This window comes from Vombatus ursinus, unplaced genomic scaffold, assembly GCF_900497805.2.
Source record: "Vombatus ursinus unplaced genomic scaffold, bare-nosed wombat genome assembly UNPS02010639.1, whole genome shotgun sequence".
In the NCBI taxonomy this organism is placed as follows: Eukaryota; Metazoa; Chordata; class Mammalia; order Diprotodontia; family Vombatidae; genus Vombatus; species Vombatus ursinus.
Genome location: NW_020950417.1, coordinates 1,750,551 through 1,768,999, shown reverse-complemented (window position 1 = coordinate 1,768,999; position 18,449 = coordinate 1,750,551). Strand labels below are relative to the sequence as shown.

Here is an 18,449-nt window from a genome sequence, read left to right as displayed (position 1 = left end):
TCTTACAGGATTTGGCTTGAATAACATACACACTCAGTAGGGTATGGAAATCTATCTTGCCCTACAGGAAAATGGGGGGGAGGGGACAAGAGCAGGGGGATGATAGAGGGGAAGGCAGATTGGGGGAGGGGGTAATCTGAGGAAGGACAGGATCAAAAGACAGAATAGAACAAATGAGGCGGTGGGATAGGATGAAGGGAAATATTCTTAGTTTTTCACAACATGACTACTATGGAAATGTTTTGTATGACCACACATGTATAACCTGTACCAAGTTGTTTGCCTTTTCAATGGGGGTAGGTGGGGAGGGAGGAAGGGAGAAAATTTGGAACCCAAAGTTTTAAAACACATGTTAAAAAAATTGTTTTCACATACAATTGGGAAATAAGAAATACAGGAAATGGGGTACAGAAATCTATTCTGCCCTACAGGAAAATAGAAGGGGAAAGGGATAAGAGAAGGGGAGGAGAGATAGAAGGGAGGGCTGATTAGAGGAAGGGGTATACAGAATGCATGCCATCTTAGGGTGGGGGGAGGGATGAGATAGGGAGAAAATTTGGAACTCAAAATCTTGTGAAGTGAATGTTGAAAACTAAAAATAAAAAGAAATGTATGATGTATATATACAGAGAAGCATGGATTTACATTTGCAAAGCAGAACTAAGAAAAAATACAAAGTAATTTTAAAAACATAAATGGAAAGAACTACAGAATAATAAATGTTGCAAAATAATAAGCTTGACTCCAAAGAAACGTGCCTCGAGTTAGCAATGGGGGAGGGTTCCATAGATTTAGAACACTGCATAATATCAGATTTCCGATATATTGGCAATGTTTTTCTCTTCCTTTTTCTTTCCAAAAATTATTTTTATATGGAATGGTTCAGAAATGGGAAAAGGAACACAGGAAAAATTTTAGCCTATATAAAAATAAAAATTTGTAAAACTACAATTTGTAATGGTCAAGCAGTCTTACAAACTATAGCTTTGAGTAGTCTAAATTAAAATTCAACTTTAGTGATTACCATGTAGCTTTCCATTATGGGGACTGTTAAACCTCTAATTATTTTAATAAAAGATACTCTCAAAGTCGAAATTTGAGTATTTTCCACAATACTCCAATTAGTCACTAAATATAACCTTGCCCAGAGTCACACAGCTAGTAAGTGTTGTGTCTGAGGCCATATCTGAACTCAGCTCTTCCTGACTCCAGGACCAGTGTTCTATCCACTGTGCCACCTAGCTGCCCCTCAAGGATAATCTTCAAATTCATACTACTCAGTTCCCTTACCCTAGTGTGTAGCTGATCCTGGGTTCCTTAAGGCTAGATCAGGTGACCTTTCCTAAAAAAATAAATGAAACATGCTTCCCTATTCTCAAGTGAAGAGGATGATGACTCAGATGTTACACACATTGTTAGACTTTGTTGCTTTTTGCTTAACTTTTTGTTACAAAGGAGGGTTCAACTGAGGGTTGGAGGGAATTGGTATTTGGTAGGCAGTTAAAAAATAAAAGCACAGGGGCAGCTAGGTGGCACAGTGGATAGAGCTCCGGGCCTCGAAGTTAGGAAGACCTGAGTTGAAATCCAGCCTCGAACATTTAACACTTACTAGCTGTGTGACCTTGGGCAAGTTACTTAACCCTGACTGCCTCACCAAAAAAAAAAATAAAAAGCATCAATAACTTGGGGGAACAGGGGAAAGGGGCTTGGAGTCTAGTTCTGGTAAAATCCCATGCCCACAATGGAACCGTTTAGAGGTTTGGCAAGGCTAACATGTCCATTATCAGACCAAACAACTTAAGTAGCGAGGGGCTCACCACCAGTTAACCAGTATTGGCTTTGGCCACAGCAAGTTATGAATATCTTTAAAAGTATGGAAACTGTATGATCTGTTATACTGGACAGTATACCCCCAATCTTTAAAATATTGAAACAACATACTCCTAACTCTCGGACAATTGAGAGCTGCAAATACAACCCAGTTTCCCCCAATAGCTGCCTCCCTTTATGCCAAGTACAAAACCTTTCAACATGTTACTCTGAGACACTGTAATCTTGTATACATACAAGATGTACTGATGAACAATGAATTGGGGGACCCAGAAGTGGAGTAGGTCAAGATGGACTGCACTTAGGAAACTCTACAGTACTTTTAAGGTTTTGAAAATCTCTGCTAGTGAAAAAATTTCTTTAAAACAACATTTTAGTGATGCTATGTTGTTATGGTTCAGTCCTGATCTACTCTTCATGGCTCCATGGACCTGGAGTGGTTTGCCATTTTCTTCTCCAGTGCTGTCTAAGGCCGGATTTGAATGCAGGTCTTCTTGACTTCAAGACCAGTGCAATCTAGCTGCTGTATGGCTTGTGAATTATGGAGCACCACAATGTTGGAAGAATTAAAATTACAAATAATCCAGAGGCCAATAGAAGCATGGCAGACAAAGTCATACAGCATGTTTACCAAAGACAATTTCTGCCCAAGTAGAGTAAGATACATCAAAATACATCATTTTATCTGTTTGATCATAAAATGAAGTAGACTCTTCCTTCACATAGTGGGATATTAATTCTGATAGTAAAAGCCTCCTTTTAGTACTCCGCATAATGCGCTTCGTTCTTTTTGCCTCCAGCAACAGTGAGTTCCTCTGGAATTATGAGAAACAAGATTAAAATCAACCAGGATAAGAAGGTATAGGGGAATGGAGAGAGTGTTTGATCCATATCAGAGGTAAAACTCAAACTGTTAAAACTGCTAATCCAAAATCACCAAAAAAAAATATTTTTGTGAACCGTGACAAAAGCAAGATATAGCTGAAACTACTGCCACTATGCAAAACGTGGGGCCATAATCTGTTTGTGAGTAATTTATTACTCAAGGGAAAAGAAATCTAGACCTAGATATATTTTAATTTTGTACAATGGCCCTGACCATAAGATTAGACCCTTAGAGGTTCCACAGTTCAATCAATTCATGTTACAGAGGAGAAAAATAAGGCCTGGAGAGGCTAAGCAACTTGCTCAGTCACTCAGGGAACTCACCTAGTGGTAGAGCCAGAGTTTAAACCCAAGTCCCTCTGACTCCAAATCTGGAACTTTCTCCCCTGTACAATGCTTATGACTGAGGTTGGAAGGGGAAAAAAGCTAAGTAAGGATATTTTAAAATTTATGATTATAGCCCGGCTACTTTCAGAAACAGTTTGAGAAAATGTATACAGTTAACACAAAAGACAGGAAATTTTTATTTTTTAAACAATTAAAAGGAGCAAATGTGGTAAATTTGTTACTCCAGATGAGCACTGAACTTAGCTCTTAACTTTGTGGCAGTTAAGGCAAAAAGGATTGGTTTAAGGAGGTGTTAGTGTCTGAGAGGTACGCAGATCAGAAGTAGAAACAAGACGACAAAAAAAAAAAAGATTGATAGAAGGCAAAGCGGAAAATAAAACAAAACATCCAACCTTAAACTTAAGGAATGAAGTGATCAGCAGCCTCATATGCAAAAGGGAGTTCAATTATTCCTGTCATCCCCCACCAGAAACAGGCTGGGCTAATAGCTGAGGAGTTCTAGTCATTAAAAAGATAAAAGTACGGCTCTGTATTATTGTATCATGTCAGCATACTGAGTGTGTAAAAAACAGTACTTCAAGGGCTTTGGCAAAAGATTCTGTTAATTAAGAAAACAAGAAACCACCATCAATAAGTTGATACTTGATTATGTGATTATGAACTAAGCTTAAGTTCTCTGATATCCAGCTTTGCAGTTCGCTATAATAAAATCCTTCATCCCATGATGTAGCAGGCACATCGGTAGGTGCATTAAACTAACTGTCCATTACAATCAGCTCGTCAGCAGACACTGGGGCTGTTGTGATGAGTTTTATCTAGATTACTGTAACATTAGCTTTTCTCCTCATTACACCAAACATACAAGGCTTGAAGATTGTTAGGTATTAAAACGTGTAGAGTATAAAATAACCAGACTAGAGATTTGTCTTTCACGATTTTAAGTTGCCTCTGTAAAGTCTTGTTTCCAAATGAACTCCTCTTTGTACTTGGTGCCCAAGTTGCAGTTCTCCACACAGGTAAAGACAGCCAGAGTCCCCCAGTCAATACTTCTGCCCAGTCTGTCAGCCTTCAGGTAATTTAGAAGCTGTGGCATAACCTGAGAAGATTAAGGCTAATTATAATAAGCTTGGCTTTTATACTTTTATCTTAAATTATTAAACTCTTTAAAAAAGATCATAGTTATTATGTAACTGACATTTTCAGCAAATTTCCTGGCCCCCTCAATGGCTCCACCTCCATGTGGCCTTCACTTTAACATATGCCTGTTTGTTGGGAAGGAGCAGCCAAGTTAAGTAAATAGGTGCAACTCTCACTTCACAATCTACAGGTCCCAGAGAGATCATCTGTCCTGGTTGTTTGTTTTTTTTTTTAATTAAAATAGCTCTAACAGCTATGGTGACTAAAAATGTTAGAATACTAATGTTACCCCAATTTATAATTGGTCAAAGGACAAAAACAGGCAGTTTTCTAAAGAAGAAATCCAAACTACCAATGGCCATATGAAAAAATGCTCCAAATTATTGAGAAATGCAAATTAAAACAACTCTTGAGATTCCAACTCATATCTATCAGACTGGTGAAGCTGACAAAAAAGGACAATGATAAATATTGGAGGGGCTAAAGGAAAATAGGTAAATTGATGCACTGCTGGTGAAGCTGTAAATTAGCCCAGTCATTCTGTAAAAAAAATTGGAACTAGAACCTCTAAGTTACTGAACCATGCATACTCTTTTATCCAATGATACCACTATTAGGACTAAAACCTAGAGATCAGAGAAAAAAGAAAAGGACCCATATGTACAAAAATATCTATAGGAGCTTTTTCTGGAAGCCAAGAACTGGAAACTTAAGGAGATCATTTGGGGAACAGCTAAAGAAATAATGATAGATAAATATAAGAAATTAAAGGTGAAAACCAGAGAAAGTTGTAAAGACACATACGAACCGATGAGAGTCAAGTAAGCAGAACCTAGAGAACTATGTATACAATAACAACAAAACTAAAGAAAAACTACTTTGAAAGACTTAGAACTCTGAACAACACAATGACCAACTATGATTCCAGAGAACCCATGAAGAAACGTGTCACCCACCTCCTGACTCAGGGTGCAGAACGAGACATTTTTAGACATGGCCAATGCAAAAATTAAGTTTTGATTGTGCATATTTGTTACAAAGGTTTGATCCCTCCACCTCCCCTCCCTCGAAAAATATAAATTTTTGTTAATTTTATTTGAAATCTTTTTATTTAAAATATTCTAATGTTAAGAAAGAGTACTATTAATAACAATGTATAGGGGGCAGCTGGTTGGCGCAGTGGATAGACAGCTGGCCCTGAGGTTGGGAGGACCTGAGTTTGGATCCAGCCTCAGACCGAACACTTGACACTTGCTAGCTGTGTGACCCTGGGAGGGTCGCTTAACCCCAATTGCCTTAAAAAAAACAATGTCTACAGAAACCATAACCTATTGAGTTATTTTGAGAAAGAGTAAAAAAGTAGGATTGTGCCAATATAGTTCTACTTGAAACTGTATTCTATAATAGATCATATACTGGCTAATCTAAAAATCACTGCAATTCCAAAATAACCAACTAGGAGACACATATCAAGTGCTTTAAAAATCAGTCTCAAGTTGATTTACGGAAAGAGTAAAATTCCTACTTAATGTGAATAGTCCTTACTCACCACCAAATAATGAAACTATGTTTTCAGGGCATTTCTACTAATTATGTATTTATTGCAATATGCATATTAATTGTATAATTTCTATTAAATGCATATAGATTTCAATGTTATTAAACCATATGATATAAAAATATCTAAATTTTTTTAAAGATCTAGTCTCTCCCTCCCAATTCCCTCTACCCAGTGAAAAAAGAAACAAAACAAAATCCTTTTAACAACTATGCATAGGTGGACAAAACTAATTTCTGCATTGGCTATTTCTAAAAAAATATATCTCATTCTGTACATTGAGTCAAGAAGCGTATGTCATGTTGCCTCATGGGTCCTCTGGAATCCTGGTTGGGCACCGTGTTGCTTAGAATTCTAAAGTCTAGGGGCAGCTAGGTGGCGCAGTGGATAGCGCTTCGGCCTCAGAGTCAAGAAAATGTGAGTTCAAATCCGGCCTCAGACCAAACACTCGACACTAGCCGTGTGACCCTGGGCAAGTCACTTAACCTCAACTGCTTCATCAAAAAAAAAAAAAAGAAGAAGAATTCTAAAGTCTATTAAAGATGTATCTTTATAATACTATTGTTACTGTGTAAGTTATTCTCTTACTTATGCTCACTTCACTCTGCATCAGTTCATACAAGTCTTTCCAGGTTTTTCTGAAATCTTCCCTTTCATCATTTCTTCCAGTACAAGAGTATTCCATTACATTCATATACTATAACTGGTTCTCAGTTTCCAGTTCTTTGCTCCCACAAAAAAGAGCTATTATAAATATTTTTGTACATATGGGTCCTTTTGCTTGAAAAGGGACTCTGTTTACAGTTAACTACTACAGAGTAAACACTCCTTACAGTCTGATCCATGTTCATCACTGAGTACTTCCCCTGATACAGATCACCTTTCCCCAATGTTTTTTCATCCCATGTGATTCCAATTTATGACTTTTCACAAATGTTCCATAAAGAATCCATTCCTTTTATGTGTCAAGGGCAGATACACAGATTAAAAAAATAGTAATTCAGAAAATAGTGTAATTTTTAACCATTTCAGAACTCATACCTGAAATTCAAATATCCTCCTGGCACCACATGGACAATTTGGAATATCTTGTTCTTGAGGAATATTTTCACCAGAAATCCAGATAGGGTCAATTCCTCTGCCATATCTAAGAATCTAAAATCAAACAGGAAAGTTCTTAACACATTATCACTCACAAATCTTACAAAAATAGTTATGAGGAAAAAATTTTTCATCAATAATGTGGTTTTACAAATAGCTTTGGAAAGTTTACAGAGGTTTGGAAAGTTCCCCTAAATATGGCAGAAATATTTATCTAAACTAGTCTGATATATAACATAACATGTCCCAGAAAATACCTGTTATTATGCACTAGTAATACTTTCTCAAAACATACACTGTGATATTAAAACTGATAAATCAACTCAGTTCATCAGTAATGAAGGCACTATGACTCAAGAGAAAGATCTCAAAACTATTCTATGCTTATTCCATTTATCACAATCCTTGCATTCCACTTAGTGCAGCTGGCAGCAGAGCAAAGTAGAGCAAAGCAGAGTAAGGAGGCAAAGTGTCCAGATTAAATCTAGCCTATGGTCCAGCAGAAAATATCTCCAGTCTTTAGCATCCTATACTTAAGATATATGTTTAAGGTTGGTCAGATGAAATTAGAAACTAAATTAGAAAAACTGAACAAATGCCAGAAGAAATACTCTCTGGATCAAGGTAAAATCCATTAATGAATCAACTCTACCAAATGTCAGTTCTGCTCTAACAGGACGCTGTTAAAATTAATACATAGCTAGAAACCATACACTTCATTCCCAGGATCCAAACACCAGAGATGACTGTGGGGTACCTTTCATATGAAGTAATGCTCCGAACTTCTTCCCATTTATGCCCTTGTTCTCTTCTGAGCTTGTTGCTTAGGTTTCATTATATTTTAGGGACAGGACTTACACAAACTTAACTGTGCTTTTTTCAGGTAGCTGGCATGTTTAAAGTGAAGAGAAATGAGGCAAATTGCAGAGTAGAGTCCCATGAATGACAGAGGAAAAAAGGAAAGCAAATTATCTTCTCCTTTTTGAAAAGGCAAACTACAGAGACCTCATCATACAATGATGCAAAGACATCATAAAAAGAAAAAATTTTTTATAAAGATTATCAATCATAAAGAATTAATATAACCACATTATCAGAGCATTGTTTTTATAGGCTGCCCATCAAGGCACAGTCCTTTGTAAAAAATATTTGTTGTGGTGGATTTTACCTTCTATGATAACAACTCAAAGAATATTTTTCTAAGGTAAAAGATGTAACAATTACTCTTAGTCTACTTTACCTGGTCTGGCTCAAGGGCTATGTGAGTTTTAAATTTCTGGAATATTTTATCTTCCTTAGATTCATGCTTTGCTATGGAATCCAATTCTGCCTCAAGTGCTTCATCTGAAAGAAACAAACAAATGCTATAAACAAATTCTAATGGCAGCAGATACACAACAGTAACAATAACTCACTTATTTAGCACTTCATAGTTCATAGAGAGCTTAACAACTGTGAGGTAACTATTAACAATATTATCCCCATTTTACAGATTAGAGCACTGAGGATCACAGATGTTAGTAACTTGTCAGGGGGGCCTTCCTCTATACCATATCAATATTAACTCTACTCAAAGTAGTTTTCATGCACTTATATCTTCTGAACATTTAAGTGAGGCATATAGGTAGTACAGGCTCTGGAGACAGAAAAATCTGAGTTCAAATCAGACAATAACTGTGTGACCCTGGGCAAGTCACTTAACTTCTTCTGTCTTCCTCAGTTCTTCATCTGCAAAATGAGGAATATGATAGTACCTACCTCCCAGGGTTGTTGTGAGGATCAAATGTGATCTCTGCAAAGCTTTTAAGAGTACCAGACACATTGGAAACACTTAATAAATGTTTCCTTCCTTCGATCATAAATGCTTTTTCATTCAATCACTGATTCAAATATTCCCACCTCTCCTCTACCCAGCAAGCCATCCCTAGCAAACAAAGAATAAAAAAGAGAGAAAAAGACCCTGCAAAATGAACCAACAGATCAACTGAGTCTAACAGGACATACAATGTTCTACACAAATAATCTCCTACCTCTGCAAAGAAGACAGAGAGGTGTCATGCATTTATTTTCCTTTTAGTATGTTAAAAATTAAAGGCCAGCTATTTTCACTGCCTTCCTCAGGATCTGAATCATATCCACGCTTCAAATTCCATCTCCTCCTTTAAGCTATCCCTATTTCCTTCTTTGTATGGTAATACTAAGTTGTAAACATAGCAGCAGTGCAATATAACAGTTAACTGTTCTGTTTCTTTGTGTTATGAGACAGATTCCAGACTCAAAGAGTTTACAGTCTCATGTGGGAAATTACAATACCATTTAACATTTACATAGCACTTTAAGGTTTACAGAGCACTGTACAGACATTACTTCATCTGAGACCCTATAAGGGACTGGCTATTAATCATCTCCATTTTACAGAGGAGGAAACAAGAGAAGTAAAGTGGTTCCCCCAGACAAAATGATCATCAGAAGACAAGGGTCAGAATCTATATCTTACAAAGGAGATAGCCTTCTCTCTGTGGGGTACATGGAGGAAACATGTGAGCTGGGACTTGTGAGACAGATAAATGATGACAAGCAGAGAAGGCAATATGGAGTCTAACGGGCACTTCAGGTAGAGGTGATGGCACAAGGAGAAACTGAGCAGAAGGCAAGACAAAGACGAGTTCAGGAAAACTGAGAAGACAAGTCAGCTAAAGCATAAAGTTCACACAGGAGAGTAGCGATAAAGTTTAAAATAGAAGTTGGGGCCAGTTTAAGAGAAGATGTGAATGACAAAGCAAAGAAGTCAAGATTATTTGGCAGGCAATGGGATGTCACCAGAGGTTTTCAGACAAGAGGATGACAAGATTGGAGCTGCCTTTAATAATAATGAGTCTCATTTGATACAACAACCTTGCAAAGTAGGTGCTATTATTATCATCATCTTACAGATGAGGAAACAGAGACAGAAATTAAGTGACTTACCAAGGGTCACACAGCTAGAAAATGTCTATGACTGGATCAGAACTCAGGTTTTCCTGACTCCCAGCCCAGCACTCTATCCACTGAACCATAAAGGTGACAAAGGAACTGGCAAAGGAAAACGATCTAACGAGCTATTGCAGTGCAATGAGAAAGTAGAGTTAACAGATATACACTAATTTGTTCAAAAAATCTGACTGTAAAGAGAAGAATTACAGAGCGAGAGCAAGGTGAAATAAAATTTTCCCTCCCAGACAGGAGGGATTTGGACATAGCTGTATACTCAGGGCAAGAAGTTAATGATTTGCCAATAGATAAAGTTGTTAAAGGACATGATCCTTTAAATGAAAAAAAAAAAAAAAAAAAAGGAAACTATCAATAGTCATATGAAAGAATACTCCAAAACGCAAATAAGATAACTAAAACAAAGTGAGGTGTCTTCTCAAATCTATCAGATTGGCAAAGATGACAAAAAATTAAAATGATTAATATTGGAAGGCCTTTAGGAAGACAATCACACTAATTCCGGAAAACAATTTAGAAGTATGCTAGAAAAGCTAATAGACGTACATACCCTATGACCCAGTAATATTACTACTGGACACATACACCAAGAAGGACAAAGACAAATGGAAGGACTTACACAAAAGCATTTAGAGGCACACTTTTTTTGTGGTAGCAAAAAAATAAGGGATAAAAGGGATCAGTGAGGGGAGGAATATTAAGCTAAAGAAGATAGAAGATGAGTAAACACATGCCCAATGACTTATTTTCTCAGTAAAGGAATGGGAGGGAAAGCTTTTAAAAATTCAAAATTCACAAGTTCAATAGAACTTAAATGCAACCTGATATTATGAGAGGAAAAAAATCAAAACCAAATCAGCCTTCAAGTTTGGGTATTTATAATTCAAATTACACGTAGTTAAAAACTTTTCATATCACAATAGCTTAAAAATACTTACAATATGTAGTTTTTATGTAATTTTCAAATACTTTATACATAATTTTGTTGAATATGTTACTCCATTGTACAGCTAGAAACCAAAGTTTTTCTCAACTTCACATAACCCTACAATTGCATTTAAAACTGAACTCTCAACACAAATTTGATACTATTCAAACTGCTTTGAAATGGCTTATTCTTTCAAATTATTAGGAGATATATACAAGGTATTAACTTGGGTGGTATGAATGGGGTAAATTACTTAAGACAAAACATCTAATTTCTCTGGGTGAGTATAACTCTCTAACCACTTCAGTGGCCACCATTAATTAGAAAATGCCTCCCATGACAAAGGGATTAAAATTTTCTTGATGAATTAATAAACTTTCTCCTGACACTTCTCTGCCTAATGTTAACAACTACATTTATGTAGAGTATCATCAATTACATTCTTTTGCTTTGATGAAGCTACAACAGACTGCAAGGCTGAACTACAGCTAAGGAAGCTAAAAGGGAGAAGATACATATTTTCCATCTGCAACATTATTTATTATTTATAGGCTGCAGCTAGTAAAGTGGCTAGATTAGTGACATTTGGCCTGGACCACAGTCAACTGGAATGACTGTGTCTGGAATCCTAGCATTTTCCCTACCAGGGAGGAATGGAATCCTAGATGTTTAATGAAAAGGGCTTACTGACATCTAGTGATGAAAAGCATTACTGAGAGCAAGGAATCTGAATAATTTATTGCAAATTATTGTCTAAAAAACTGTCATTTCTGATATTTTGTGGACCTGTCCTTTTACCCTGTTTTTTATTTTTATTTTGACTGGTCCGGTGATTTCAACGATGCTCTAGGTGAAGAATTTCCCTCTAAAAAATGCATGCTGGCTAGTCATTAAGAAGTTAAACGATGTTCTCAGGATCACATATCCAGTATATGCCAGAAACAGGACTGGAACTCAAGGCCAGTTCTCTACCCATTATTCTACACTGCGCCTCTACTTTCATCCTATTACATAATGAAATCAGAATGTAAAAGCACAGGTTAGCCTTCTTTTTCCTTCACTTACAGTTTACATCTGTCTAGCTAATAATAATGAGATTATCTTTGCTATAATGGTCTATTTTTCTGTGAATGAACTGTCCTCTTAAAATTTACTTCTTACCCATATTGCCTATGAGCTCTGAGTTTTCACACTTTTCCAGGCCTTCAGGAATGCAGTCAGGAACTGGAACACTGTCAGGCTCCATGTCTTCTGTTTCTATTACAACTTCATATTCCGGAAAAAGGAACTCGTGGTCTGGGATTGCACTATTCAAATTATCTAAAAGAATATGTCTGTATTAGTTACCCTGTAAGGTTATATCAACTCAAGGATAATAGAAAAATGACTCTGTGGGCCTCTTAAGAAGTTCACGATCTATATACTGCAGCCCTTCAAATAAAACTATTTGTTGGGTTCAGCAATGATGGATGCTGAAGAAAGGCCTACTTGGAGGCAAGGGATATGGTAGAACTGTACCTGACTCCCTCTTCAATCCTCTGACCTATATCAGATTCTTATGATTTTGAAGAGACCCACCTATTTTTAAACATCAAGATTCTTAGTGAATATCATCAGAAGTTTTAACACATGCTTTTTGATAATTCCATTCATGTTTTTTTTTTAAATTTTTAATTTTTTTATTTTTAGGCAATTGGGGTTAAGTGACTTGCCCAGGGTCACACAGCTAGTAAGTGTCAAGTATTTGGTCTGAGGTTGGATTTGAACTCAGGTCCTCCTGACTCCAGGGCTGGTGCTCTATCCACTGCGCCAACTAGCTGCCCCTCCATTCATGTTTTAATATTTCAATTAACATCCATCCATAAAGTACTTAATTTCCAAGAAGATACCAAACCACATCATATGATGTAATATAACAAACTTCACAGAAAGTAATCATCTCTCCCAGCTTTAACAGTCAAAGTGTCACTTTACAGGGAAGTGTGTCCTCCCTCTTCTTTGCAAAAGAAAGGGGAGCAGAGGTGTGGAATACTGAGCACAATGTCAGACTTTTCAATATTTTAGTTAGTTTTATGTAACTTTTTTTTCTTCTTTCCTCTTAAATTCTTTATCAGAAGACGTCTGACTCTCTGGGAGGGACATGGGAAGGACACAGTGGGAAAGGTAGGTGATGTGAACAAAAGATATCAATAAAATTTTATTTTAAAAATTAAATTAAGTACACCCCAGTGGCTTGTCTTTTTACAACAAAATCATTTTTGACATCACTATTAAGAACTCAGAACCACAAAATAGAAGGATAGGGAGGCCGAAAGAAAATTACTTGGAAAATGATATTTAACTAACCTGATGTTGTACAAGACTGCTTATGTCCCAACTTCCAATCAAGAGTCTGATGATCCTTACTACAATAATGGGCCTTATGACACTTGGAACAAACTTTGGGACCCAAACAGCCACAAACCCAACAGAGATGAACACCAGATCGAAGCTGTAGACTTAGAGAATTATCTTCTTCATCTGGTGGCTCTTCAGATGGCGGTTCATAAGAATAATGGTCATTTTTCCTGGGTAGTTGATTCCTAAAAACTAGAAAAGTAGAATGGAAATAATCAAAATATATCCATAAAAATATTATGCCACTAAAGGAGTTCTCTAAATTATGTCAAAAGAAAAATTATAGTATTCACAGGAAGCTGATGTTAGGGTAAAAACACTGATGCTCCTTCAATGCTTCTGGAATTGCTCATAGTGCCAAAGAATCTGTTACTTGCTGAGTGGTCACCAGCAGAGTTCATAAACTGTTCAGACTGCTCCTAAAATATAGGCTAAACTCCAGTTTAGCCTAAGGATAACAGGGAATGTTACACTGTTGTGCATATTCTTTTTCAGGTCAGTTTTCCATTTCATTTGTTTCTTTATCAGGTATAATTTTATTTTTTACCCCATTTGATCTGAAATTTTTTCATGGAAATGATGCTTACTAGGCAACATTTTAGAAGTATGTTGGCGGGAAATTCCTGCTTAAGCACAGACTGGATAAGAATCTTTGAGGTCCCTTTCCAACTCCTAGTTTCTGTGATTCCATAATATGCCAGATAAAGGAACAAGCAGCAATTTTTTTTAGTGGAGGAAAATTTCAACTCAACATAATGAATAATTTATTTATCAGTTTGAACTATTAAAAAACGAAAGAAAATAACTTCTATTTCCTAGCAGAAGTATGATATACCAAAAATAGCATTGAGACTTGACAGTCAGAAGATATCTGAATCTGAATCCCACCTCTTATACTTTCTAGCTTTATGAACATGAACATGGCACAAAATCACAAAGTAAGCCCTATAAAAATCCTTTTCTTGGTCCTCATCCTCCCTGACCTCTCTACAGTATCTAAAGTTGCCAAGCGATCCATCTTCTGGCTCTTTCCTCCCTGATTCTCTTCCCATCTATCTCACTGATTCTTTTCAACCTCCTCTGAAACATCATCATCCACATCCCAGTCTTGATGTGGGTGTACCCTCAGGCTCTGTCCTGGACCCATCATCCGCAGCCTACAACCTACCAGATACCTCCATCTCTATGTTCCACAGAAATCTAAAACTTTCCAAGTCTAAAATACAAATTTCACCCTAAACTCAACCTAGCTTCCTGATTTACATCAGTGACATCACCATCCTTCAAAGGCTGCACTCTTTCCATGTACTCACCCTTCCATATGAATTCAATAGCCAAGTCTTGTGAATTTTACCTCCACAACATCCCTCTCTTCTGTCTCATTCTCTCCATTCATACTAGTTCAGGCCCTTGTCAACTCTTACCTGGATTACTATAATAGACTTCTAATTGGTCTCCCTGCCTCCAGTCTTTCCCCTCTGCAAACCATCTTCCACATAGCTGCCAAGTTGATATTCCTAAAGCACAGATCTAATTATGCAATTCCCTGGTTCTAGAAACTTCAGCAAATCTCCTTTGCCTGTAGAATAAATATAAATTCCTCTGGGATTTAAAACCCTTCACAACTTCGCACCAGCCTCTTCCCAAGTTTATCACACATTACCCCAACGTAACTTTTACGTTTCAGTCAAAAAGACTTACTTGCTATTCCCCAAACATAACATCCTGCCCCCCATCTCCATGACTTTGCCCAGGCTGTCCCCTACCCCTGGAGTGTTCTCCCTCCTGTCCTTCAGCTCTTGGAAGCCCTGATTACATTAAAGGGTTAAGACCTTTTCTTCAGATTTCCTAAACCTCCTTCCCACCCCCCTGCCCCAGCTGTTAGTGCCACTACCATTACCATATATTTACTTCCATAGATATTTGGTATCTAATCCTAAATCTGCTTCTCCACTGCATACTGCACCCACTGTTTGTAGGTCTACACTCTGAGGAGTTAATCCAAACTGGTGGATATGGACTTGAAACAGGCACCTCTAGGTTTAAACTCTTCCTCAAGACATTTAATAACTGTTTCACCCTGGGCAAGTCACTTAGTCTCTTTCAGTTTAGCTTCTCATCTGTAAAACTGGGGTATTAATAGTATCTCCCTGAAAGGCTTGTTGTGAGGTTCAAGTGAAACAATATTTCTAAAGTGTTTTGTAAACCTTAAAGCACTATAAAAATCTAATTTTTTTTTTATCATCATCATTACTACTGTTATCTAAGGTCAAACAGAACAAATATAATCCCTCTTTCATGTCAGTCTTTCAAATACTTGAAGAGGTCATATGTCCTACACAAACACAGCACATACTAATAATGGAGATCTAATAATAGTAACTAAGATTTATATGGCACTCGCTATGTGCAAAAGGCTTTACAATTATTATCTCATTCGATCCTCACAACAACCCTGGGAAATAAGTATTATTATCCCCATTTTGCAGATGATGAAACAGCCAGATATTAAGTAACTTCCCCAGGTTCACACAGCTAGTATGTGAGTGAAGTCAAACTTGAACTCAGGTCTTCGTCTCCAGGCCCAGCACTCTATATTCTCTACACCACCTAGCTGCCCCCATCTTCCTTGTAATCCTGCCTGTGCCAGTTACTGTGTGACCAGCTAACAATTCACCTAATTTTTCTGGGCCTCTATGTTTTCACTTATGAAATGGGACTAATGATTGTAGATCGTACTTCTGAGCTCTGAGTACAGAGGAGGCTGATTTTTTTTGTTTAAACAAGCCAAAATCCAAAAGGGAGGGGAAAAGAGAATCAGAGGGAAACTTTTAAAGGAGCAAAAGAATAATTAAGGTAGAGAGTGAGAAAGAAAGCAAGCAGGAACTACTGGGAAATAGCTGAAAACCCGCACTCTACAGCACTTCCCTCCCAATATCCCCCACCATACACACACACCGCAGGACTTCCGCCCAGTCCCTTGCTCCCCTTTTTTTCCACGTTCTCCTTCCCTCTGGGACAGCTGGTGGCTCGCTCGTGGAGTCAGGAAGACCGAGTTCAAGTCTGGCCGCAGACACACTTCTAGCTGTGAGACCCTGGGCAAGTCACTAAACACTGTTTGCCTCAGTTTCCTCACCTGGAAAATAGGAATTGTCTCCTAGAGTTGTTTCGAGGACAGAATAAGATAACAATCCAATCGTAAAAAGTGGGCTTGGCACTGCTCCCCCTTCCCTCACTCCTCGGATACCCTCCCGGGCGAGGCCAAGGAGGCCGGGACACTACTAATAAAGGTGGCCCGGCCTGCCCTGCCAAGGTGGAGGAGGCGGCGGAGGCGGAGAGGGGCAGGCCGCGGGCGGCGGGGCGCGGAGGGCGAGCGGGCCCTGACCTCGGAAGGCGGCGCAGCACGGCGGCTCCCGGCAGCAGAAGACGAAGAGGCTGCGGTGGAAGGCGTCGGCGCGGTCCGGGAGCGGCGCGTACAGCTGCAGCAAGAAGGCGAGTGGCCGGCGGCACAGCGGGCACGCGAGCTCCGCGGGGCCCGGAAGGCCGCACTCGGAAAGCCACGCCGGCCGCCCGCCCACCTTGCTGGGGAACTGCTCGCTCCGCAGGCGCCAGCCCGGCGCTTCGACGGCGAAGCCCAGCTCCACTGCGGGGACCGGGGCTGCGGCTGCGGCCGACGCCATGACAACACGCCCGGCACCGACACTAGCAGAACACCAGAGGGACCGACTCACACTTCCTCCGGAGCGCAGCTTGCCGGAAATGGCCCGGTCGGAACCGGAAATGCGCCCTAGAGAAATGGGTCCGTCGCACGCCGTATACCCTGGACGACGGGTTCCCTGTCGGAGTCATTCTGCTCTGCTGTTCTGAGACTCTTAGCTACAAGGTCGGGTCCTGTGGGGGTGGGATGGGAAAGGGAGATTGAGATAACTGAGAATGATAGCTGGTATTTATATAACATTTTAAAGTTTGCAAAGGGCAAATAATAGTAGCTAGCAATCATATGTTACTTTAAGATTTACAACATACTTTCCATTTTTCACATTTTATCCTCACAACAATCCTTCAAGATAGGTGCTCTTTATTATTCCCGTTTTACAAATGAGGACACTGAGGCAGACAGAGGTGAAGTGACTTGTCCAGGATCATACACTCTGCTGTAATGTCTAGGCTACATTTAAACTCAGGTCTTCCTGACTCCAGGCCCGCTACTCTATCCATTTCACCACCTTCGTTATTCAGTCATTTCAGTCATGTCCGATTCTTTTGACCCCATTTTGGGGTTTTCTTGGCAAAGATACTGGAGTGGTTTGTCATTTCCTTCTCCAGCTCGTTTTACAGATGAGGAAATGGGAAAGAGTTAAGTGACTTGCCCAGGGTCATACACTTAGCAATATCTGAGGTCATATTTGAACTAAGGAAGATGAAAGAGTCTTTCAGACTCTAGGCAGGGCACTCTGTGCACTATGGCACAACCTAGCAGCCTAGAAAGAGGATGGAGAGGATGTCTTTCTTGATGGAACTGTTTCAACTTTTATCTGAGCCTCATCTGTAAAGGATGAAGAGAATTCTTATAAAAGGACCTTATTTGTTATCCTGAGTTTATTAAGACTGTGGAAGTGGAGTCGTTTTCAGTTGCAATGAGGAATTCAGGTGACCCTGGCTGTTATCTGTGATTAATCTGACACCATAATCTACATCTTTATTTTATGATTGAACGTGCCCCTAGGACACAGTCTGCCTTTGTTTCCAGCCACTCATCTGCATGAGACCTAACAGGAATCTGGGAAATGTCATAGATATGATCACCATAAGCAAGGATGGGCTTCCTCACTTAGGGAACCCTGATCTGAGCTAGGAGGTTTGTTAAGCAGAAAAAACAAATTGTTCCAATATCCTGCTTAGTGATGTGTTAGACCAGAATGTAGAAAATCAAAGAGAACAAAGTTTCTGCTAATCTTAAGTTAACACCTAGACCGACAAGAAGCTGGAGATCACAAAAAAGGGAAGCTGTATAGCGAACCAGAAAGTGGCTAGAGCTAAATTTAGATTTAGACCTTCTTGATTCTGGCTCTAATGTGCTATTTACTGTGCCACCTAGCTGCTTAAAGTATACTCGTCATAGAAAGTACATTCATAACCTTATGGCTTTGCCTGCCAGGCCTTAAGTTCTACCTGGCCTTTTCCAGAAGCTAAATCTTCTTTATTTGTGTGTGTTCCATAATTAAAATTTATTTAAGTTCCTTGAGAGACTTAGTACAGTGCTTAGTAAGTGCTTAA

At 38.8% G+C, this 18,449-nt stretch overlaps 1 protein-coding gene across 1 annotated transcript; it reads right to left on the bottom strand.

The window, feature by feature from the left end:
- Positions 1-2,849: 2,849 nt before the first annotated feature.
- PDCD2 (programmed cell death 2) lies at positions 2,850-16,852 on the bottom strand. Its single transcript, XM_027854891.1, has 6 exons — positions 16,558-16,852; positions 13,122-13,364; positions 11,937-12,095; positions 8,100-8,203; positions 6,800-6,913; positions 2,850-4,159 (listed from the first exon to the last, which is right to left on the bottom strand). The coding sequence occupies exons 1-6, from the start codon at positions 16,850-16,852 to the stop codon at positions 4,001-4,003; spliced, it is 1,074 nt and encodes a 357-aa protein (XP_027710692.1). The 3' UTR covers positions 2,850-4,000.
- Positions 16,853-18,449: the final 1,597 nt, after the last annotated feature.